At 51.7% G+C, this 25,178-nt stretch overlaps 1 protein-coding gene across 3 annotated transcripts in view; it reads right to left on the reverse strand.

Annotated features, from left to right (window-relative positions):
- Positions 1-25,178, reverse strand: part of LOC142908321 (von Willebrand factor-like) — an 81,896-nt gene that overhangs the window by 37,557 nt on the left and 19,161 nt on the right. For all 3 annotated transcript variants that reach the window (XM_076058850.1, XM_076058849.1, XM_076058851.1), the window contains 5 exons: positions 23,142-23,175; positions 19,231-19,249; positions 7,720-7,859; positions 2,931-3,067; positions 1,453-1,628 (listed from right to left, as the gene is read on the reverse strand). In XM_076058850.1, the coding sequence (XP_075914965.1) occupies positions 1,453-1,628; positions 2,931-3,067; positions 7,720-7,859; positions 19,231-19,249; positions 23,142-23,175 (506 nt within the window). The remainder of the gene's footprint in view (positions 1-1,452; positions 1,629-2,930; positions 3,068-7,719; positions 7,860-19,230; positions 19,250-23,141; positions 23,176-25,178) is intronic.

The following is a 25,178-nucleotide window of genomic DNA, read 5'->3' on the forward strand; positions in this document are numbered from 1 at the left end:
GTGAGTCTGAGTGACTCTGTGTGACTCTGATTGACTCTGAGTGAGTCTGAGTGACTCTGTGTGAGTCTGAGTGACTCTGTGTGACTCTGTGTGAGTCTGAGTGAGTCTGAGTGAGTCTGAGTGACTCTGAGTGACTCTGAGTGAGCCTCTCACCGTGCTGAGTCGAGGTACAGACCCCACAGAGGCTTCCTGAGCGAGCTCGCTCCACGAAGACTTCCATTGACAGAGTGACTCTGAGTGAGCCTGAGTGACTCTGTGTGAGTCTGAGTGACTTTGTGTGACTCTGTGTGAGTCTGAGTGAGTCTGAGTGAGTCTGAGTGAGTCTGTGTGACTCTGTGTGAGTCTGAGTGAGTCTGATTGACTCTGATTGAGTCTGAGTGAGGCTCTCACCGTGCTGAGTCGAGGTACAGACCCCACAGAGGCTTCCTGAGCGAGCTCGCTCCACGAAGACTTCCATCGACAGAGTGACTCTGAGTGAGCCTGAGTGACTCTGTGTGAGTCTGAGTGACTCTGTGTGACTCTGTGTGAGTCTGAGTGAGTCTGAGTGAGTCTGAGTGACTCTGATTGACTCTGAGTGACTCTGATTGACTCTGATTGACTCTGAGTGAGTCTGAGTGAGGCTCTCACCGTGCTGAGTCGAGGTACAGACCCCACAGAGGCTTCCTGAGCGAGCTCGCTCCACGAAGACTTCCATTGACAGAGTGACTCTGAGTGAGCCTGAGTGACTCTGAGTGACTCTGAGTGACTCTGATTTACACTGTGTGAGTCTGATTGACTCTGTATGAGTCTGTGTGTATCTGAGTGACTCTGAGTGACTCTGAGTGACTCTGAGTGAGGCCCTCACCGTGCTGAGTCGAGGTACAGACCCCACAGAGGCTTCCTGAGCGAGCTCGCTCCACGAAGACTTCCATTGACAGAGTGACTCTGAGTGAGTCTGAGTGACTGATTGACTCTGAGTGACTCTGAGTGACTCTGATTGACTCTGAGTGACTCTGATTGACTCTGAGTGACTCTGATTGACTCTGAGTGTGTCTGTGTGAGTCTGTGTGAGTCTGAGTGACTCTGACTCTGATTTACACTGTGTGAGTCTGATTGACTCTGTATGAGTCTGTGTGTATCTGAGTGACTCTGAGTGACTCTGAGTGACTCTGAGTGAGGCTCTCACCGTGCTGAGTCGAGGTACAGACCCCACAGAGGCTTCCTGAGCGAGCTCACTCCACGAAGACTTCCATTGACAGAGTGACTCTGAGTGACTCTGAGTGACTCTGAGTGAGTCTGATTGACTCTGTGTGAGTCTGAGTGACTCTGATTGACTCTGAGTGACTCTGAGTGACTCTGATTGACTCTGAGTGATTCTGTGTGAGTCTGTGTGACTCTGAGTGACTCTGAGTGACTCTGATTGACTCTGATTGACTCTGAGTGACTCTGAGTGACTCTGAGTGAGGCTCTCACCGTGCTGAGTCGAGGTACAGACCCCACAGAGGCTTCCTGAGCGAGCTCGCTCCACGAAGACTTCCATTGACAGAGCTCCGTCCCACTGGAGCAGAAGCTTCCCACTGAGCGTGAGTAGTACCGAGTCTCCAACTCGGTAGAGACGCACAGACTTCAAGCTCGCTGGCAGAGACAGGCTGCAGACAGGGTGGGTGGGTGGGTGGGTTAGTGGGGGGGTGAGTGAGTGGGTGAGTGGGTGGGTGGGGGGGGTGAGTGAGTGGGTGAGTGGGTGGGTAGGTGAGTGAGTGGGTGAGTGGGTTGGTGAGTGAGTGGGTGAGTGGGTGGGTGGGGGGGGTTAGTGGGGGGTGAGTGGGTGAGTGGGTGAGTGAGTGGGTGAGTGGGTTGGTGAGTGAGTGGGTGTGTGGGTTAGTGGGGGGGTGGGTGAGTGGGTGAGTTAGTGGGGGGGTTGGTGGGTGAGTGAGTGAGTGAGTGGGGGGGGGTTGGTGGGTGAGTGGGTGGGTGAGTTTGTGAGTGGGTGAGTGGGTGAGTGGGTGAGTGGTGAGTGGGTGGGTGGGTGAGTGGGTGAGTGAGTGAGTGTGTGGGTGAGTGAGTGGGTGAGTGAGTGGGTGAGTGGTTGAGTGTGTGGGTGAGTGAGTGGGTGAGTGAGTGGGTGAGTGAGTGGGTGAGTGAGTGTCTGTGTTTGTCTGTGTGTCTGTGTTTGTCTGTGTGTGTGTGTATCTGTGTGTGTGTCTGTGTGTGTGTCTGTGTGTGTGTGTATCTGTGTGTGTGTCTGTGTGTGTGTCTGTGTGTGTCTGTGTGTGTGTCTGTGTGTGTGTCTGTGTGTGTCTGTGTATGTGTCTGTGTGTGTGTCTGTGTGTGTATGTGTGTGTGTGTGTCTGTGTGTGTGTGTCTGTCTGTGTGTGTGTGTCTGTGTGTGTCTGTGTATGTGTGTGTGTGTCTGTGTGTGTGTGTCTGTGTGTCTGTGTGTGTGTGTGTGTGTCTGTGTGTGTCTGTGTGTGTCTGTGTGTGTGTCTGTGTGTGTGTATCTGTGTGTGTGTCTGTGTGTGTCTGTGTGTGTGTGTCTGTGTGTGTCTGTGTGTGTGTGTCTGTGTGTGTGTGTGTGTGACTGTGTGTGTGTGTGTCTGTGTGTGTCTGTGTGTGACTGTGTGTGTGTGTGTGTCTGTGTGTGTCTGTGTGTGACTGTGTGTGTGTGTGTGACTGTGTGTGTGTGTGTCTGTGTGTGTCTGTGTGTGTGTGTCTGTGTGTCTGTGTGTGTTTGTCTGTGTGTCTGTGTTTGTCTGTGTGTGTGTATCTGTGTGTGTGTCTGTGTGTGTCTGTGTGTGTGTGTGTCTGTGTGTGTCTGTGTGTGTGTCTGTGTGTGTGTCTGTGTGTGTCTGTGTGTGTGTGTGTCTGTGTGTGTCTGTGTGTGTGTCTGTGTGTGTGTCTGTGTGTGTCTGTGTGTGTGTGTGTCTGTGTGTGTCTGTGTGTGTGTCACTCACGCGGTGTCTCCGCTGTAGACCGCCCCGTTTTGGAGTCTCAGCTCCTCCACTCCCGGCACAGAAACGAGGAGTGCGAGCGAGCAGCCCCCTCCACCGTCACCCTCATCGCCTTCCCCTTCTCGACACGACCACTCTGCCTGTGACACGTGGGGAGAGAGACACGTGGGGAGAGAGTCACGTGGTGAGAGAGGGACACGTGGTGAGAGAGAGACACGTGGTGAGAGAGACACGTGGGGAGAGAGTCACGTGGTGAGAGACACGTGGTGAGAGAGAGACACGTGGGGAGAGACACGTGGTGAGAGAGAGACACGTGGTGAGAGAGAGACACGTGGTGAGAGAGAGACACGTGGTGAGAGAGAGACACGTGGGGAGAGAGAGACACGTGGTGAGAGAGAGACACGTGGTGAGAGAGAGACACGTGGTGAGAGAGAGACACGTGGTGAGAGAGAGACACGTGGTGAGAGAGAGACACGTGGGGAGAGAGAGACACGTGGTGAGAGAGAGACACGTGGTGAGAGAGAGACACGTGGTGAGAGAGAGACACATGGTGAGAGACACGGGGAGAGACACGGGGAGAGAGAGACACGTGGTGAGAGAGAGACACGTGGTGAGAGAGACACGTGGTGAGAGACACGTGGTGAGAGAGACACGGGGAGAGAGACACGTGGTGAGAGACACGGGAAGAGAGACACGTGGGGAGAGAGAGACACGTGGGGAGAGAGAGACACGTGGGGGAGAGACACGTGGTGAGAGACACATGGTGAGAGAGACACGGGGCGGAGAGACCCGTGGGGAGAGAGACACAGGGAGAGAGACACGGGGAGAGACACGGGGAGAGAGAGACACGGGGGGAGAGACACGGGGAGAGAGACACAGGGAGAGAGACACGGGGAGAGACACGGGGAGAGAGAGACACGTGGGGGAGAGACACGTGGGGGAGAGACACGTGGGGGGAGAGACACGTGGGGGAGAGACACGTGGGGAGAGAGACACGTGGGGAGAGACACGTGGGGAGAGACACGCCATTGAAACACGGGGAGACATTGAGAGACACGGGGAGACGTGGGGAGACATGGGGAGACATTCGGAGACAGTGGGAAACACGGGAAGACACAGGGAGACAGTGGGAGACAGAGGGAGACAGTGGGAGACAAGGGGAGGTATGTATGTGTGTGTGTGTCTGCGTGTATGTGTGTGTGTGTCTGCGTGTATGTGTGTACCACTATATAGGCCTCTGTGGGTTGTTAGTCGCAGCCTCTGAGGAGGTTGGTGGCTCTGTGTGTGTGTGTCTATGAGTGTATCTATGTATGTGTGTCTATGTGTGTATCTATGTGTGTATGTGTGTGTCTGTGTGTATGTGTATATCTATGTGTGTGTGTGTCTATGTGTGTATGTGTGTGTGTCTGTGCATGTGTGTAGCTACGTGTGTATGTGTCTGTGTGTGTATGTCCGAACATTCCACGTGGCCACACGAAGCGGCTATTTGTTGTTTCTGGAGGAGCCCCGAGGGTAGAGATTCAATCTCCTGGCCCCGCCAATTGGGGTTTGGCCAGGAGAATCCATAGACACCTGTCCACCCGGGGCCTCCGGCACAAGCTTATTAATGAGATATTTTTAACGTGGTTCAGTGGTAATTTACTCAAAGGTGGAGGTGTTACCAGCCCCTCGCACCCGTCCAGAGCCCCCGTTTAGCCCCTGTGGTGGACACATATGCCATGAGGGGAGGAGCCAATCAAAATTGGATCTCCCCCCACAGCACTGTCCACGACAGAGTTGCCTGTCCGGCACCGCGAGGAGGTAGGGGGTTGTTTTTTTGCCGCGTAAATGGGCGAGGTTTATGACTGTGACTCATGCAGCTGCAATGGCTGCTTTGGGTACGCGGTCCAGGCCTCCACAGAGACCCTGGCTGACAGAGGAGGTGTTCAGGATGGTTGAGAAAAAGCGACAGGCCCACTGTCATCGGCTACAGAATCCCACGTCAGAGAATGAGGAGGCTTACCGCAGCCTTCGCTCGGAGGTTCGGAGAGCCGTGAGGCGCTGCAAGGATGGGTGGTGGTCGCGGGTTGCTGAGGAGATGGAGTCTGCCTCAGTGGCCCATGATCACAAATCTCTATTTAACTCCATCAAAAAAGTAACCTGCAGCGCCACACCTATTACCATCATTAGGGGAAAAAACGGTGATCCAATTTCCGACCCCCAGGAACAGGTTCGCAGATTTGCTGAGCATTTCTGTGAGGTCCTGGGGGAGGGAAAATCCCTCAGCCAGGAAAACATCGTGGCACAAAGTGAGGATGACCCTGCTGAGGCTGCGGTGCCTCAAATTTTGAAAGAAGTCACCCCCTGTGAGTGGCTGGCTGAGGTGCCATCTGTTGAGGAAGTACTGAGGGCGATCTGGAGTCTGAGACCAGGAAAGGCAGCGGGCAGAGATGATATCCCAAGCGAAATGCTGAGGGAGGGTGGCGTTTGTGCACAGACTGCCCTACATGACATCATAACAACAGTCTGGACCACTGGACGGGTTCCGCAGGATTGGAAGGATGCCCTGGTGGTCCCCCTCTTTAAGACGGGTGACCGCACAGACTGTAACAACTACAGGGGCATCTCACTCCTCAGTGTGAGGCCGGGAAAGGTCCTGGCAAGGATTATTTAACACCGCCATGCCAGGCACGCTGAGGAGAGGCTTGCGGAGCCCCAATGTGGTTTCAGGAAAGGGCGGCCCTGCACAGATGCCATATTTTCTGTCCGTCTGCTACAGCAGAGGTGTAGGGAATTCCAGCAAGACCTACATCTCTGCTTTAAGGCCTATGATACCATCAGTAGGCCTGGGCTCTGGGTTGTTCTTCGTGCTTTTGGAGTCCCTGACCCTCTGCTCATGACCATTAAGGACCTTCATGATGGTGAGCGGGCCCGGGTAAAACTACGTGGCCGGGAGTCAGAGCCATTCCCTGTACACCTTGGGGTGCGACAGGGATGTCCTCTGGCTCCAACATTATTTAACATCTATTTTGACCACGTAGTTCGTGAAGCCTTCAGCAGCTGTACCGGAGGAATTTCCATTTGTTACAGATACAATGGGAGGCTGATCAATGCCCAGGTGTGGTCAATGGATGGCTTCCCATTGGTCAACCACGTTATGTATGCCGATGATTTGGTAATAGCTGCTCATTCAGAGGAGGAGTTGGAGACGCTGCTGCTGAGACTGGAGCGTGCCACTAAGAGGTGGGGCCTTACCATCAGCCCCACCAAAACTAAGCACCTGCCTGGGTATTTTGTACCATCGGACACTCCACCCCCACAACTCCCAATCGGTGATGGGGCAGTTGTGGAGAGAGTAGAGAGTTTCCCATACCTGGGCAGTGTGCTTATGACCGGCTCCAGTTTAATAGCAGAGGTCTCACTCCGAATCAGTCGAGCGGCAATATCTTTTCATCGGTTGCGTAACGCTGTGTGGAAGCTACCTGGTCTGTCGCTCCGCACTAAGCTTCGGGTCTTCTCGGCCACGGTCATTCCCTCCCTTCTCTACGCTTGCGAAACGTGGACCCCCCTAATGGAACATCTTCGCCGGTTAGAAACATTTAGGCTGGCCTGCCTACGATCCATCCTGGGTTTAACCAGACTGGTTTGTGTGAGGAGCTCACAAATCCTTGAAAGATCTGGGCAGGGTCCCATCGGTGAGCTCCTCCGGCAGGCAAGGCTGCGATGGCTGGGTCATGTAGCCCGCATGCCCAGCGACCGCATGCCGAAACAGCTTTTGTTCGGCCAGATTGAGGGGGCTAAACGGGCGCGGCACGGGTTAGAGAAGAGATGGAGTGATGTGGTACAGGAGGACGTGGAGCTGAGTGGACTTGCCGATGACCGGTACCAGCGGTGTCAAGATCGGCCTCTGTGGAGGAGGCTCGTGAAGGACGCTACTGGGCAGTTGGAGGCAGTCGCCCTCCAACAACAACGGAGGGCGGAGGAGCGACGCTCAGAACAACGAGCGGAGCGCCGGGTGGCTAAAGCATAGCAGGTTGGCACAGTAGGGGGCACAGGTGGTGCATCAGCCAGTCATCTCAGTCAGTCGACCCGTGGCACCTGGGTCTGCCCCGTGACCTCCTGCCAGCGGGCGTTCGACACTTCACATGGCCTCAGGGTGCACATAGCCTGGCACAAGCGTCGTGGTGACGTCACCGCCACTTAGTGGCGAATTGCGGTTGTTGTGTGTGTATGTGTGTGTGTATGTGTGTTTATGTGTGTATGTGTGTGTGTATATGTGTGTGTGTATGTGTGTGTGTATGTGTGTATGTATGTGTGTGTATGTGTGTATGTATGTGTATGTATGTATGTGTGTATGTGTGTGTGTGTATGTGTGTGTGTATATGTGTGTGTGTGTATGTGTGTGTATGTGTGTATGTATGTGTGTATGTGTGTGTATGTGAGTACCACTATGTAGGCCTCTGTGGGTTGGTTGTCGCAGCCTCTGAGAAGGTTGGTGGCTCTGTGTGTGTGTATGTGTGTGTGTTTGTGTATGTATGTGTGTATGTGTGTGTATGTGAGTACCACTATGTAGGCCTCTGTGGGTTGGTTGTCGCAGCCTCTGAGAAGGTTGGTGGCTCTGTGTGTGTGTGTATGTGTGTGTGTGTATGTGTGTATGTGAGTACCACTATGTAGGCCTCTGTGGGTTGGTAGTCGCAGCCTCTGAGGAGGTTGGTGGCTCTGTGTGTATGTGTATGTATGTGTGTGTTTGTGTGTGTGTGTGTATGTGTGTATGTGTGTGTATGTGTGTATCTGTGTGTGTGTATGTGAGTACCACTATGTAGGCCTCTGTGGGTTGGTAGTCGCAGCCTCTGAGGAGGTAGACTCCACAGAACGTCCCCAGCCTGGACAAGTCCCCATCGAGTGTGAAGAGGATTGACGCATCGCTGAGTCCACAGACCTGGTACATGGAGTCTACTCCACACACACACAGAGACTTAGTGACACACACACACAGACTTAGTGACACACACAGACTTAGTGACACACACACACAGACTTAGTGACACACACACACACTTAGTGACACACACAGACTTAGTGACACACACAGACTTAGTGACACACACACAGAGACTTAGTGACACACATACACAGACTTAGTGACACACACACAGACTTAGTGACACACACACACAGACTTAGTGACACACACAGACTTAGTGACACACAGACTTAGTGACATACACAGAGACTTAGTGACACACACACAGACTTAGTGACACACACAGAGACTTAGTGACACACACACAGACTTAGTGACACACACAGAGACTTAGTGACACACACACAGACTTAGTGACACACACACACAGAGACTTAGTGACACACAGACTTAGTGACATACACACACAGACTTAGTGACACACACACACACAGACTTAGTGACACACACAGAGACTTAGTGACACACACACACAGACTTAGTGACACACAGAGACTTAGTGACACACACACAGAATTAGTGACACACACACAGACTTAGTGACACACACAGAGACTTAGTGACACACACAGACTTAGTGACACACACAGACTTAGTGACACACACAGACTTAGTGACACACACAGACTTAGTGACACACACAGACTTAGTGACACACACAGACTTAGTGACACACATACACAGACTTAGTGACACACACACACAGACTTAGTGACACACACAGACTTAGTGACACACACAGACTTAGTGACACACACACATAGACTTAGTGACACACACAGACTTAGTGACACACACAGACTTAGTGACACACACACAGAGACTTAGTGACACACACAGACTTAGTGACACACACACAGACTTAGTGACACACACACACAGAGACTTAGTGACACACACACAGAGACTTAGTGACATACACACACAGACTTAGTGACACACACAGACTTAGTGACACACACACAGAGACTTAGTGACACACACAGACTTAGTGACACACACAGACTTAGTGACACACACACAGACTTAGTGACACACACACAGACTTAGTGACACACACACACAGACTTAGTGACACTCACAGACTTAGTGACACACACACACAGACTTAGTGACACACACAGAGACTTAGTGACACACACACACAGACTTAGTGACATACACACACAGACTTAGTGACACACACAGACTTAGTGACACACACACACACAGACTTAGTGACACACACAGACTTAGTGACACACACACAGACTTAGTGACACACACACAGAGACTTAGTGACACACACACAGAGACTTAGTGACATACACACACAGACTTAGTGACACACACAGACTTAGTGACACACACACACACAGATTTAGTGACACACACAGACTTAGTGACACACACAGACTTAGTGACACACACACACACTTAGTGACACACACACAGAATTAGTGACACACACACAGACTTAGTGACACACACACACAGAGACTTAGTGACACACAGACTTAGTGACAAACACAAACTTAGTGACTCACACACAGACTTAGTGACACACACACACTTAGTGACACACACAGACTTAGTAACACACACACAGACTTAGTGACACACACAGACTTAGTGACACACTCACACAGACTTAGTGACACACACAGACTTAGTGACACACACACAGACTTAGTGACACACACAGACTTAGTGACACACACAGACTTAGTGACACACACAGACTTAGTGACACACACACACAGACTTAGTGACACACACAGACTTAGTGACACACACACAGACTTAGTGACACACACAGACTTAGTGACACACACACACAGAGACTTAGTGACACACACACACAGACTTAGTGACACACACACACAGAGACTTAGTGACACACACACACAGACTTAGTGACACACACACACACACACTTAGTGACACACACACAGAATTAGTGACACACAGACTTAGTGACACACACACAGAGACTTAGTGACACACACAGACTTAATGACACACACACAGACTTAGTGACACACACACACACACAGACTTAGTGACACACACAGACTTAATGACACACACACAGACTTAGTGACACACACAGACTTAGTGACACACACAGACTTAGTGACACACACACAGACTTAGTGACACACACACACAGACTTAGTGACTCACGCACAGACTTAGTGACACACACACAGACTTAGTGACACACACAGACTTAGTGACACACACAGACTTAGTGACTCACACACACAGACTTAGTGACACTCACACACACACTTAGTGACACTCACACAGACTTAGTGACACACACAGACTTAGTGACTCACACACAGACTTAGTGACTCACACAGACTTAGTGACACACACACACAGACTTAGTGACACACACAGACTTAGTGACACACACAGAGACTTAGTGACACACACACAGAGACTTAGTGACATACACACACACTTAGTGACACACACACAGACTTAGTGACACACACAGACTTAGTGACACACAGACTTAGTGACACACACACAGACTTAGTGACACACACACAGACTTAGTGACACACACACACAGACTTAGTGACACACACAGACTTAGTGACACACACACACAGACTTAGTGACACACACACACAGAGACTTAGTGACACACACACACAGACTTAGTGACACTCACACACAGACTTAGTGACACTCACACAGACTTAGTGACACACACAGACTTAGTGACACACACACAGACTTAGTGACACACACAGACTTAGTGACACACACACAGACTTAGTGACACTCACACAGACTTAGTGACACACACAAACTTAGTGACACACACACAGACTTAGTGACACACAGAGACTTAGTGACACACAGACTTAGTGACACACACAGACTTAGTGACACACACAGAGACTTAGTGACACACACAGACTTAGTGACACACACAGACTTAGTGACAAACACACACAGACTTAGTGACACACACAGACTTAGTGACACACACACACAGACTTAGTGACACTCACAGACTTAGTGACACACACTCACAGACTTAGTGACACTCACACACAGACTTAGTGACACACACACACAGACTTAGTGACACACACAGACTTAGTGACACACACACACACAGACTTCGTGACACACACAGACTTAGTGACACACACACACAGACTTAGTGACACACAGACTTAGTGACACACACAGACTTAGTGACACACAGACTTAGTGACACTTACACACAGACTTAGTGACACACACAGACTTAGTGACACACACAGACTTAGTGACACACACAGACTTAGTGACTCACACACACAGACTTAGTGACACACACAGACTTAGTAACACACACAGACTTAGTGACACACACAGACTTAGTGACACACACAGACTTAGTGACACACACACAGACTTAGTGACACACACAGACTTAGTGACTCACACACAGACTTAGTGACACACACAGACTTAGTGACACACACAGACTTAGTGACACACGCACACAGACTTAGTGACACACACAGACTTAGTGACACACACAGACTTAGTGACACACACACACAGACTTAGTGACACTCACAGACTTAGTGACACACACTCACAGACTTAGTGACACTCACACACAGACTTAGTGACACACACACAGACTTAGTGACACACACAGACTTAGTGACACACACAGACTTAGTGACACACACACACAGACTTAGTGACACACACAGACTTAGTGACACACACACACAGACTTAGTGACACACACAGACTTAGTGACTCACACACAGACTTAGTGACACGCACAGACTTAGTGACACACACAGACTTAGTGACACACACAGACTTAGTGACACACACACAGACTTAGTGACACACACACACAGACTTAGTGACACTCACAGACTTAGTGACACACACTCACAGACTTAGTGACACTCACACACAGACTTAGTGACACACACACACAGACTTAGTGACACACACAGACTTAGTGACACACACAGACTTAGTGACACACACACACAGACTTAGTGACACACACAGACTTAGTGACACACACACACAGACTTAGTGACACACACAGACTTAGTGACTCACACACAGACTTAGTGACACACACAGACTTAGTGACACACACAGACTTAGTGACACACACACAGACTTAGTGACACACACAGACTTAGTGACACACGCACACAGACTTAGTGACACACACAGACTTAGTGACACACACAGACTTAGTGACACACACCCACAGACTTAGTGACACACACAGACTTAGTGACACACACAGACTTAGTGACACACACACAGACTTAGTGACACACACAGACTTAGTGACACACACACAGACTTAGTGACACACACAGACTTAGTGACACACACACACACAGACTTAGTGACACACACAGACTTAGTGACACACACAGACTTAGTGACACACACAGACTTAGTGACACACAGACTTAGTGACACACAGACTTAGTGACACACAGACTTAGTGACTCACACACAGACTTAGTGACACACAGACTTAGTGACACACACACAGACTTAGTGACACACACAGACTTAGTGACACACACAGACTTAGTGACACACAGACTTAGTGACACACACAGACTTAGTGACACACACAGACTTAGTGACACACAGACTTAGTGACACACACAGACTTAGTGACTCACACACAGACTTAGTGACACACACAGACTTAGTGACACACACAGACTTAGTGACACACGCAGACTTAGTGACACACACAGACTTAGCGACACACACAGACTTAGTGACACACACACACAGACTTAGTGACACACACACACAGACTTAGTGACACACACAGACTTAGTGACACACACACACTTAGTGACACACACAGACTTAGTGACTCACACAGACTTAGTGACACACACAGACTTAGTGACACACACAGACTTAGTGACACACACACACAGACTTAGTGACACACACACACAGACTTAGTGACACACACAGACTTAGTGACACACACACACAGACTTAGTGACACACACAGACTTAGTGACACACACAGACTTAGTGACTCACACAGACTTAGTGACACACACAGACTTAGTGACACACACACAGACTTAGTGACACACACAGACTTAGTGACACACACAGACTTAGTGACTCACACACAGACTTAGTGATACACACAGACTTAGTGACACACACAGACTTAGTGACACACACACAGAGACTTAGTGACACACACAGACTTAGTGACACACTCAGACTTAGTGACACACACAGACTTAGTGACACACACAGACTTAGTGACACACACACACTTAGTCACACACAGACTTAGTGACACACACAGACTTAGTGACACACACACACAGACTTAGTGACACACACAGACTTAGTGACACACACAGACTTAGTGACACACACACACAGACTTAGTGACACACACAGACTTAGTGACACACACACAGACTTAGTAACACACATACAGACTTAGTGACACACACAGACTTAGTGACACACACACAGACTTCGTGACACACACAGACTTAGTGACACACACAGACTTAGTGACACACACAGACTTAGTGACACATACACACTTAGTCACACACAGACTTAGTGACACACACAGACTTAGTGACACACACACACAGACTTAGTGACACACACAGACTTAGTGACTCACACACAGACTTAGTGATACACACAGACTTAGTGACACACACAGACTTAGTGACACACACACAGAGACTTAGTGACACACACAGACTTAGTGACACACTCAGACTTAGTGACACACACAGACTTAGTGACACACACAGACTTAGTGACACACACACAGACTTCGTGACACACACAGACTTAGTGACACACACAGACTTAGTGACACACACAGACTTAGTGACACACACACACTTAGTCACACACAGACTTAGTGACACACACAGACTTAGTGACACACACACACAGACTTAGTGACACACACAGACTTAGTGACTCACACACAGACTTAGTGATACACACAGACTTAGTGACACACACAGACTTAGTGACACACACACAGAGACTTAGTGACACACACAGACTTAGTGACACACTCAGACTTAGTGACACACACAGACTTAGTGACACACACAGACTTAGTGACACACACACACTTAGTCACACACAGACTTAGTGACACACACAGACTTAGTGACACACACACACAGACTTAGTGACACACACAGACTTAGTGACACACACAGACTTAGTGACACACACACACAGACTTAGTGACACACACAGACTTAGTGACACACACACAGACTTAGTAACACACATACAGACTTAGTGACACACACAGACTTAGTGACACACACACAGACTTCGTGACACACACAGACTTAGTGACACACACACAGGCTTAGTGACACACACACACACACACTTAGTGACACACACACAGACTTAGTGTGTCTGTGTGTCTATGTGTGTGTCTGTGTGTGTCTGTGTGTCTGTGTATGTGTGTCTATGTGTCTGTGTGTCTGTGTGTATCTGTGTGTGTCTCTGTGTGTGTGTGTCTGTGTGTGTCTGAGTGTCTGGGTGTGTGTGGGTCTATGTGTCTGTGTGTCTGGCATATGTGTCCACCACAGGGGCTAAACGGGGGCTCTGGACGGGTGCGAGGGGCTGGTAACCCCTCCACCTTCAATTAATTACCACAAAACCACGAATTAAAGTGAAATATGTAACAACTAAGCTTGTGCCGGAGGCCCCGGGGGGCCAGGCGTCTATGACGTCTCCTGGCCAAACCCCAATTGGCGGAGCCAGGAGATTGAATACCTACCCTCGGGGCTACTCCAGAAACAACGAAAAGCCACTACGGGTGGCCACGTGGAATGTTCGAACGCTCACTGCAGAGGAGAGGCTGCCACTCCTCTGTCGGGAGCTGGACCGGTACCGCCTGGATCTATGCGGCATTCAGGAGGTCCGGTGGACCGGCTCTGGCTCCTGCCACCATGAGGGGTGGACAGTCCTCTACTCGGGGCAGCAGACTGCCAAACAACAGGGTGTGGGTCTTCTTTTGAACAAAAGAATGAAGGGGGCGTGGGAGCGTGGCGGTGAGGTGTGGGAAGCTGTAAGCCCCAGGCTACTTTGGGCTCACCTTCCCATCAACCGGAGGCGAGGAATGGTGGTCGTGGTTACTTATGCCCCCACCGAAGATGAACATCCGTGGAGGGATGCAGGCAAAGCCGATGAGTCAGATGCCTTCTATGACCTCCTGTCACAGGTGCTGGCTAAAGTGGCCCCTCGGGATAGAGTCATCATGTTGGGTGACTTCAATGCCCGAGTTGGTCATGATACTGGCACCTGGTCTGGAGTGATTGGAGGGCATGGGCCAGATCAGCTCAATAACAATGGTAGGAGGCTGCTAGATTTTTGTGCAGCCCATGGGCTTGTAATTACCAACACGCTGTTCCGGCATCGGCGCATCCACACAACATCATGGATGCATGCCGGGTCCAAGCAAGAACATCTGCTGGACTACATAGTGACGGACCAGCGAATGCGAGCCCATGTCCTTGACACCAGGACCTACCGTGGAGCTGATCTGCCCTCTGACCATCGACTAGTCATCTGTAAGATGCGCCTGCCATTCTTCCACTCCGGTGGTGGGTGTACACCCAGGACCCCATTCCAACCTAAAGTGGCCTGGTCTCAGTTATCTGATGAAAGTTGCAAGCGAGAATTTCATCATCGCTTGCGGCTGGGATTGGCATCGTCCCCGACTCCTCCTGATGTCGAGGGTAAATGGGCGAGGTTTAGGACTGTGACTCATGCAGCTGCAATGGCTGCTTTGGGTACGCGGTCCAGACCTCCCCAGACACCCTGGATGACAGAGGAGTTGTTCAGGATGGTTGAGAAAAAGCGACAGGCCCACTGTCATCGGCTACAGAATCCCACGTCAGAGAATGAGGAGGCTTACCGCAGCCTTCGCTCGGAGGTTCGGAGAGCCGTGAGGCGCTGCAAGGATGGGTGGTGGTCGCGGGTTGCTGAGGAGATGGAGTCTGCCTCAGTGGCCCGTGATCACAAATCGCTATTTAACTCCATCAAAAAAGTAACCTGCAGCGCCACACCTATTACCATCATTAGGGGAAAAAACGGTGATCCAATTTCCGACCCCCAGGAACAGGTTCGCAGATTTGCTGAGCATTTCTGTGAGGTCCTGGGGGAGGGAAAATCCCACAGCCAGGAAAACATCGTGGCACAAAGTGAGGATGACCCTGCTGAGGCTGCGGTGCCTCAAATATTGGATGAAGTCACCCCCTGTGAGTGGCTGGCTGAGGTGCCATCTGCTGAGGAAGTATTGAAGGCGATCCGGAGTCTGAGACCAGGAAAGGCAGCGGGCAGAGATGATCTCCCAAGCGAAATGCTGAGGGAGGGTGGCGTTTGTGCACAGACTGCCCTATATGACATCATAACGGCGGTCTGGACCACTGGGCGGGTTCCGCAGGATTGGAGGGATGCCCTGGTGGTCCCCCTTTTTAAGAAGGGGGACCGCACGGACTGTGGCAGCTGCAGGGGCGTCTCACTCCTCGGTGTGCCGGGAAAGGTCCTGGCAAGGATTATTCAGCATCGCCTTGCCAGGCACGCTGAGGAGAGGCTTGCGGAGCCCCAATGCGGTTTCGGGAAAGGGCGGTCCTGCACAGATGCCATATTTTCTGTCCGTCTGCTACAGCAGAGGTGTAGGGAATTCCAACAAGACCTACATCTCTGCTTTATTGACCTGGTCAAGGCCTATGATACCATCAGTAGGCCTGGGCTCTGGGTCGTTCTTCGTGCTTTTGGAGTACCTGACCCTCTGCTCACGATCATTAAGGACCTTCATGATGGTGAGCGGGCCCGGGTAAAACTACGTGGCCGGGAGTCAGAGCCATTCCCTGTACACCTTGGGGTGCGACAGGGATGTCCTCTGGCTCCCACATTATTTAACATCTATTTTGACCACGTAGTTCGTGAAGCCTTCAATAGCTGTACCGGGGGAATCTCCATATGGTACAGATATAATGGGAGGCTAATCGATGCCCGGGTGCGGTCAAGGGATGGCTCCCTATTGCTCAACCACGTTATGTATGCTGATGACTTGGTAATAGCTGCTCAGTCAGAGGAGGAGTTGCAGACGCTGCTGCTGAGACTGGAGCGTGCCACTAAGAGGTGGGGCCTTACCATCAGCCCCACCAAAACTAAGCACCTGCCTGGGTATTTTGTACCATCGGACACTCCACCCCCACAGCTCCCAATCGGTGATGGGGCAGTTGTGGAGAGAGTGGAGAGTTTCCCATACCTGGGCAGTGTGCTTATGACTGGCTCCAGTTTAACAGCAGAGGTCTCACTCCGAATCAGTCGAGCGGCAATATCTTTTCATCGGTTGCGTAACGCTGTGTGGAAGCTACCTGGTCTGTCGCTCCGCACTAGGCTTCAGGTCTTCTCGGCCACGGTCATTCCCTCCCTTCTCTACGCTTGCGAGACGTGGACCCCCCTAGTGGAGCATCTTCGCCGGTTGGAAACATTTGGGCTGGCCTGCCTGCGATCCATCCTGGGTTTGACCAGACTGGATTGTGTGAGGAGCTCACAAATCCTTGAAGGATCTGGGCAGGGTCCCATCGGTGAGCTCCTCCGGCAGGCAAGGCTGCGATGGCTGGGTCATGTAGCCCGCATGCCCAGCCACCGCATGCCGAAACAGCTTTTGTTTGGCCGGATTGGGGGGGCTGGGCGGGCGCGGCGCGGGCTAGAGAGGAGATGGAGTGATGTGGTGCAGGAGGACGTGGAGCTGAGTGGACTTGCCGATGACTGGTACCAGCGGTGTCAAGATCGGCCTCTGTGGAGGAGGCTCGTGAAGGATGCTACTGGGCAGTTGGAGGCAGTCGCCCTCCAACAACAACGGAGGGCGGAGGAGCGACGCTCACAACAGCGAGCGGAGCGCCGGGTGGCTAAAGCACAGCAGGTTGGCACAGTAGGGGGCACAGGTGGTGCATCAGCCAGTCATCTCAGTCAGTCGACCCGTGGCACCTGGGTCTGCCCCGTGACCTCCTGCCAGCGGGCGTTCGACACTTCACGTGGCCTCAGGGTGCACATAGCCTGGCACAAGCGTCGTGGTGACGTCACCGCCACTTAGTGGCGAATGGCGGTTGTTGTTGTTGTTGTTGTGTCTGTGTGTGTGGGTCTGTGTGTGTGTATGTGTCTGTGTGTCTATGTGTCTTTGTGTCTATGTGTGTGTGTGTCTATGTGTGTGTGTGTCTGTGTGTGTCTGAGTGTCTGGGTGTGTGTGTGTCTATGTGTCTGTGTGTCTGTGTGTGGGTCTGTGTGTGTGTGTCTGTGTGTGTCTTAGTATCTGGGTGTGTGTGTGTCTATGTGTTTGCGTGTCTGTGTGTGTGTGTCTATGTGTGTGTGTGTCTGTGTGTCTGTGTGTGTCTGTGTGTGTGCCTGTTTGTGTCTGAGTGTCTGGGTGTGTGTGTGTGTGTCTGTGTGTTAGCACTACGCTGCGCTATGAACCTGGCGACCCGGGTTCGATTCCCGCTCACGGCCAACACCAGTGACGATTATCTGAACCGGTCCCGGGCCTCCCCTAGGTCGACTCAGCCTCAAATGAGTACCTGGTGCGGTGTGTAAACATCGCCACTAGGGAGACAAAGGCGGTCGGGCGTGGTGCTGGCCACCCACCCCCTCGTGTACCATTCCGGCCTTCATAGGTGCTCGCTAACAGCACTTGCCCCTACAGTCTGTTAAGGCTATATGGGGGATCTTTGTCTTTGTCTTTGTGTGTCTATGTGTGTGTGTCACTGTGTGTGTGTCACTGTGTGTGTGTCTGTGTGTGTGTCACTGTGTGTGTGTCTGTGTGTGTCACTGTGTGTGTGTCACTGTGTGTGTCACTGTGTGTGTGTCACTGTGTGTGTGTCTGTGTGTGTCTGTGTGTGTGTCACTGTGTGTGTGTGTCACTGTGTGTGTGTCACTGTGTCTGTGTGTGTGTGTCACTGTGTGTGTCACTGTGTGTGTGTCACTGTGTCTGTGTGTGTGTGTCACTGTGTGTGTGTGTCACTGTGTGTGTGTCTGTGTGTGTCACTGTGTGTGTGTCACTGTGTGTGTGTCACTGTGTGTGTGTCACTGTGTGTGTCACTGTGTGTGTGTCACTGTGTGTGTGTCTGTGTGTGTGTCTGTGTGTGTGTCACTGTGTGTGTGTTACTGTGTGTGTCACTGTGTGTGTGTCTGTGTGTGTGTCTGTGTGTGTGTCACTGTGTGTGTGTCTGTGTGTGTGTCTGTGTGTGTGTCACTGTGTGTGTGATGGAGGCGTGCGGAGTGGCAGTCTCTACTCACCAGCCTGTAATGTTTCCATCTGAAATCAACACAATCACGTGATCAGCACGACACTACCACGTGGTTATCACGAGAGACACTACCACGTGGTCAACACGACATTACCACGTGGTCAACACGACAGACTCTACCACGTGGTCAACCGTGTGTGTGTCTGTGTGTCTGTGTGTAGGTTGGCACAGTAGGGGGCACAGGTGGTGCATCAGCCAGTAGTCATCTCAGTCAGTCGACCCGTGGCACCTGGGTCTGCCCCGTGACCTCCTGCCAGCGGGCGTTCGACACTTCACGTGGCCTCAGGGTGCACATAGCCTGGCACAAGCGTCGTGGTGACGTCACCGCCACTTAGTGGCGAATGGCGGTTGTTGTGTGTGTGTCTATGTGTGTGTCTATGTGTGTGTAACTGTGTATGTGTAGATGGAGGATCTGTATGTGTGTGTGTAACTGTGTGTCTATGTGTGTGTGTAGATGGAGGATCTGTATGTGTGTGTGTGTAACTGTGTGTGTGACTGTGTGTGTGTGTAGATGGAGGATCTATGTGTGTGTGTGTAACTGTGTGTGTGTCTATGTGTGTGTGTAACTGTGTGTGTGTGTGTCACTGTCTGTATGTCTATGTGTGTCTGTGTGTGTCTATGTGTGTGTAACTGTGTGTGTGTGTAGATGGAGCATCTGTGTGTGTGTGTCTGTGTGTGTGTGTTTATGTGTGTGTAACTGTCTGTGTGTGTGTCTGTGTGTGTCTATGTGTGTGTCTGTGTGTGTATCTGTGTGTGTCTGTGTGTGTGTCTGTGTGTGTGTGTGTGTCTGTGTGTGTGTCTGTGTGTGTGTATGTGTGTGTCTGTGTGTCTGTGTGTGTGTGTCTGTGTGTGTGTGTGTGTGTCTGTGTGTGTGTGTCTGTGTGTGTGTCTGTGTGTGTGTCTGTGTGTGTGTCTGTGTGTGTGTGTGTGTCTGTGTGTGTGAGTGTGTGTCTGTGTGACTTCAATGCCCGAGTTGGTCATGATACTGGCACCTGGTCTGGAGTGATTGGAGGGCATGGGCCAGATCAGCTCAATAACAACGGTAGGAGGCTGCTAGATTTTTGTGCAGCCCATGGGCTTGTAATTACCAACACGCTGTTCCGGCATCGGCGCATCCACACAACATCATGGATGCATGCCGGGTCCAAGCAAGAACATCTGCTGGACTACATAGTGACGGACCAGCGAATGCGAGCCCATGTCCTTGACACCAGGACCTACCGTGGAGCTGATCTGCCCTCTGACCATCGACTAGTCATCTGTAAGATGCGCCTGCCATTCTTCCACTCCGGTGGTGGGTGTACACCCAGGACCCCATTCCAACCTAAAGTGGCCTGGTCTCAGTTATCTGATGAAAGTTGCAAGCGAGAATTTCATCATCGCTTGCGGCTGGGATTGGCATCGTCCCCGACTCCTCCTGATGTCGAGGGTAAATGGGCGAGGTTTAGGACTGTGACTCATGCAGCTGCAATGGCTGCTTTGGGTACGCGGTCCAGACCTCCCCAGACACCCTGGATGACAGAGGAGTTGTTCAGGATGGTTGAGAAAAAGCGACAGGCCCACTGTCATCGGCTACAGAATCCCACGTCAGAGAATGAGGAGGCTTACCGCAGCCTTCGCTCGGAGGTTCGGAGAGCCGTGAGGCGCTGCAAGGATGGGTGGTGGTCGCGGGTTGCTGAGGAGATGGAGTCTGCCTCAGTGGCCCGTGATCACAAATCGCTATTTAACTCCATCAAAAAAGTAACCTGCAGCGCCACACCTATTACCATCATTAGGGGAAAAAACGGTGATCCAATTTCCGACCCCCAGGAACAGGTTCGCAGATTTGCTGAGCATTTCTGTGAGGTCCTGGGGGAGGGAAAATCCCACAGCCAGGAAAACATCGTGGCACAAAGTGAGGATGACCCTGCTGAGGCTGCGGTGCCTCAAATATTGGATGAAGTCACCCCCTGTGAGTGGCTGGCTGAGGTGCCATCTGCTGAGGAAGTATTGACGGCGATCCGGAGTCTGAGACCAGGAAAGGCAGCGGGCAGAGATGATCTCCCAAGCGAAATGCTGAGGGAGGGTGGCGTTTGTGCACAGACTGCCCTATATGACATCATAACAACAATCTGGACCACTGGACGGGTTCCGCAGGATTGGAAGGATGCCCTGGTGGTCCCCCTTTTTAAGAAGGGGGACCGCACAGACTGTAACAACTACAGGGGCATCTCACTCCTCAGTGTGCCAGGAAAGGTCCTGGCAAGGATTATTCAGCATCGCCTTGCCAGGCACGCTGAGGAGAGGCTTGCGGAGCCCCAATGCGGTTTCAGGAAAGGGCGGTCCTGCACAGATGCCATATTTTCTGTCCGTCTGCTACAGCAGAGGTGTAGGGAATTCCAACAAGACCTACATCTCTGCTTTATTGACCTGGTCAAGGCCTATGATACCATCAGTAGGCCTGGGCTCTGGGTCGTTCTTTGTGCTTTTGGAGTACCTGACCCTCTGCTCACGATCATTAAGAACCTTCATGATGGTGAGCGGGCCCGGGTAAAACTACGTGGCCGGGAGTCAGAGCCATTCCCTGTACACCTTGGGGTGCGACAGGGATGTCCTCTGGCTCCCACATTATTTAACATCTATTTTGACCACGTAGTTCGTGAAGCCTTCAATAGCTGTACCGGGGGAATCTCCATATGGTACAGATATAATGGGAGGCTAATCGATGCCCGGGTGCGGTCAAGGGATGGCTCCCTATTGCTCAACCACGTTATGTATGCTGATGACTTGGTAATAGCTGCTCAGTCAGAGGAGGAGTTGGAGACGCTGCTGCTGAGACTGGAGCGTGCCACTAAGAGGTGGGGCCTTACCATCAGCCCCACCAAAACTAAGCACCTGCCTGGGTATTTTGTACCATCGGACACTCCACCCCCACAACTCCCAATCGGTGATGGGGCAGTTGTGGAGAGAGTGGAGAGTTTCCCATACCTGGGCAGTGTGCTTATGACTGGCTCCAGTTTAACAGCAGAGGTCTCACTCCGAATCAGTCGAGCGGCAATATCTTTTCATCGGTTGCGTAACGCTGTGTGGAAGCTACCTGGTCTGTCGCTCCGCACTAAGCTTCAGGTCTTCTCGGCCACGGTCATTCCCTCCCTTCTCTACGCTTGCGAAACGTGGACCCCCCTAATGGAACATCTTCGCCGGTTAGAAACATTTAGGCTGACCTGCCTACGATCCATCCTGGGTTTAACCAGACTGGATTGTGTGAGGAGCTCACAAATCCTTGAAAGATCTGGGCAGGGTCCCATCGGTGAGCTCCTCCGGCAGGCAAGGCTGCGATGGCTGGGTCATGTAGCCCGCATGCCCAGCCACCGCATGCCGAAACAGCTTTTGTTTGGCCGGATTGAGGGGGCTAAGCGGGCGCGGCACGGGCTAGAGAAGAGATGGAGTGATGTGGTACAGGAGGACGTGGAGCTGAGTGGACTTGCCGATGACTGGTACCAGCGGTGTCAAGATCGGCCTCTGTGGAGGAGGCTCGTGAAGGACGCTGCTACTGGGCAGTTGGAGGCAGTCGCCCTCCAACAACAACGGAGGGCGGAGGAGCGACGCTCACAACAACGAGCGGAGCGCCGGGTGGCTAAAGCACAGCAGGTTGGCACAGTAGGGGGCACAGGTGGTGCATCAGCCAGTCATCTCAGTCAGTCGACCCGTGGCACCTGGGTCTGCCCCGTGACCTCCTGCCAGCGGGCGTTCGACACTTCACGTGGCCTCAGGGTGCACATAGCCTGGCACAAGCGTCGTGGTGACGTCACCGCCACTTAGTGGCGAATGGCGGTTGTTGTTGTGTCTGTGTGTGTGTGTCTGTGTGTGTGTCTGTGTGTGTGTGTCTGTGTGTGTGTCTGTGTGTAACGTTCCACTTACAGATCTTGATGTTCTGCTCGCTGTGTGGTGGTGTCTGCCATGGGATAGAAAAGCGAACGTGAGCACAAAGACAAAGCTCCCCCTTGTAGCCTCTGACAGGCTGTAGGGCAAAGTTACTGTTCGCGAGCAGCAGCAGCAGCAGCAACAGCGCTTCTACACACACAGACTCACCTACTCACTCACCCACTCACTCACCCACTCACCGACTCACTCTCTCACCCACTGGCTCACTTACCGACTGACTAACTCACCGACTCACTCACGCACCCACTAACTCACTCACCCACTCACTCACCCACCCACTCACTCACTCACCGACTCACTCACTCACCCACTCACTCACCGACTTACTCACCCACCGACTCACTCACTCACCCACTCACTAACTCACCTACTCACTCACTCACCGACTTACTCACCCACCGACTCAATCAATCACCCACTCAATAACTCACCAACTCACTCACTCACCGACTCACTCACTCACCCACTCACTCACCGACTCACTCACTCATCCACTCACTCACTGACCCAGCCATCGCAGCCTTGCCCGCCGGAGGAGCTCACCGATGGGACCCTGCCCAGATCTTTCAAGGATTTGTGAGCTCCTCAACAATCCAGTCTGGTTAAACCCAGGATGGATCGTAGGCAGGCCAGCCTAAATGTTTCTAACCGGCGAAGATGTTCCATTAGGGGGGTCCACGTTTCGCAAGCGTAGAGAAGGGAGGGAATGACCGTGGCCGAGAAGACCTGAAGCTTAGTGCGGAGCGACAGACCAGGTAGCTTCCACACAGCGTTACGCAACTGATGAAAAGATATTGCCGCTCGACTGATTCGGAGTGATACCTCTGCTGTTAAACTGGAGCCGGACATGAGCACACTGCCCAGGTATGGGAAACTTTCCACTCTCTCCACAACTGCCCAATCACCAATTGGGAGTTGTGAGGATGAAGTGTCTGATGGTACAAAATACCCAGGCAGGTGCTTAGTTTTGGTGGGGCTGATGGTAAGTCCCCACCTTTAGTGGCAAGCTCCAGGTTCAGCAGCAGCGTCTCCAACTCCTCCTCTGAATGAGCAGCTATTACCAAATCATCAGCATACATAACGTGGTTGAGCAATAGGGAGCCATCCCTTGACCGCACCCGGGCATCGATCAGCCTCCCATTATATCTGTATCATATGGAGATTCCCCCGGTACAGCTATAGAAGGCTTCACGAACTACGTGGTCAAAATAGATGTTAAATAATGTGGGAGCCAGAGGACATCCCTGTCGCACCCCAAGGTGTACAGGGAATGGCTCTGACTCCCGGCCACGTAGTTTTACCCGGGCCTGCTCTATATCATCATGAAGGTCCTTAATGGTCATGAGCAGAGGGTCAGGGACTCCAAAAGCACGAAGAACAACCCAGAGCCCAGGCCTACTGATGGTATCATAGGCCTTGACCAGGTCAATAAAGCAGAGATGTAGGTCTTGTTGGAATTCCCTACACCTCTACTGTAGGAGACGGACGTATAAATACGGCATCTGTGCAGGACCGCCCTTCCTGAAACCGCATTGGGGCTCCGCAAGCCTCTCCTCAGCGTGCCTGGCAAGGCGATGTTGAATAATCCTTGCCAGGACCTTTCCCGGCCTCACACTGAGGAGTGAGATGCCCCTGTAGTTGTTACAGTCTGTGCGGTCCCCCTTCTTAAAGAGGGGGACCACCAGGGCATCCTTCCAATCCTGCGGAACTTGTCCAGTGGTCCAGACTGTTGTTATGATGTCATATAGGGCAGTCTGTTTACAAATGCCACCCTCCCTCAGCATTTCGTTTGGGAGGTCATCTCTGCCCGGTGCCTTTCCTCGTCTAAGGCTCTGAATCACCATCAGTACTTCCTAAACAGATGGCACCTCAGCCAGCCACTCACAGGAGATGACGTCTTCCAATACCCCAGCCTCAGCAGGGTCATCCCCACTTTGTCCAACAATTTTATCCAGGCTAAGGAATTTCCCGTTCCCCAGGACCTCACAGAAATGCTCAGCAAATCTGCAAACC

This window comes from Petromyzon marinus, assembly GCF_048934315.1.
Source record: "Petromyzon marinus isolate PM22_M1 ecotype Great Lakes invasive population chromosome 78 unlocalized genomic scaffold, UKy_Petmar_22M1.pri1.0 chr78_unloc.4, whole genome shotgun sequence".
Taxonomy (NCBI): domain Eukaryota; kingdom Metazoa; phylum Chordata; class Hyperoartia; order Petromyzontiformes; family Petromyzontidae; genus Petromyzon; species Petromyzon marinus.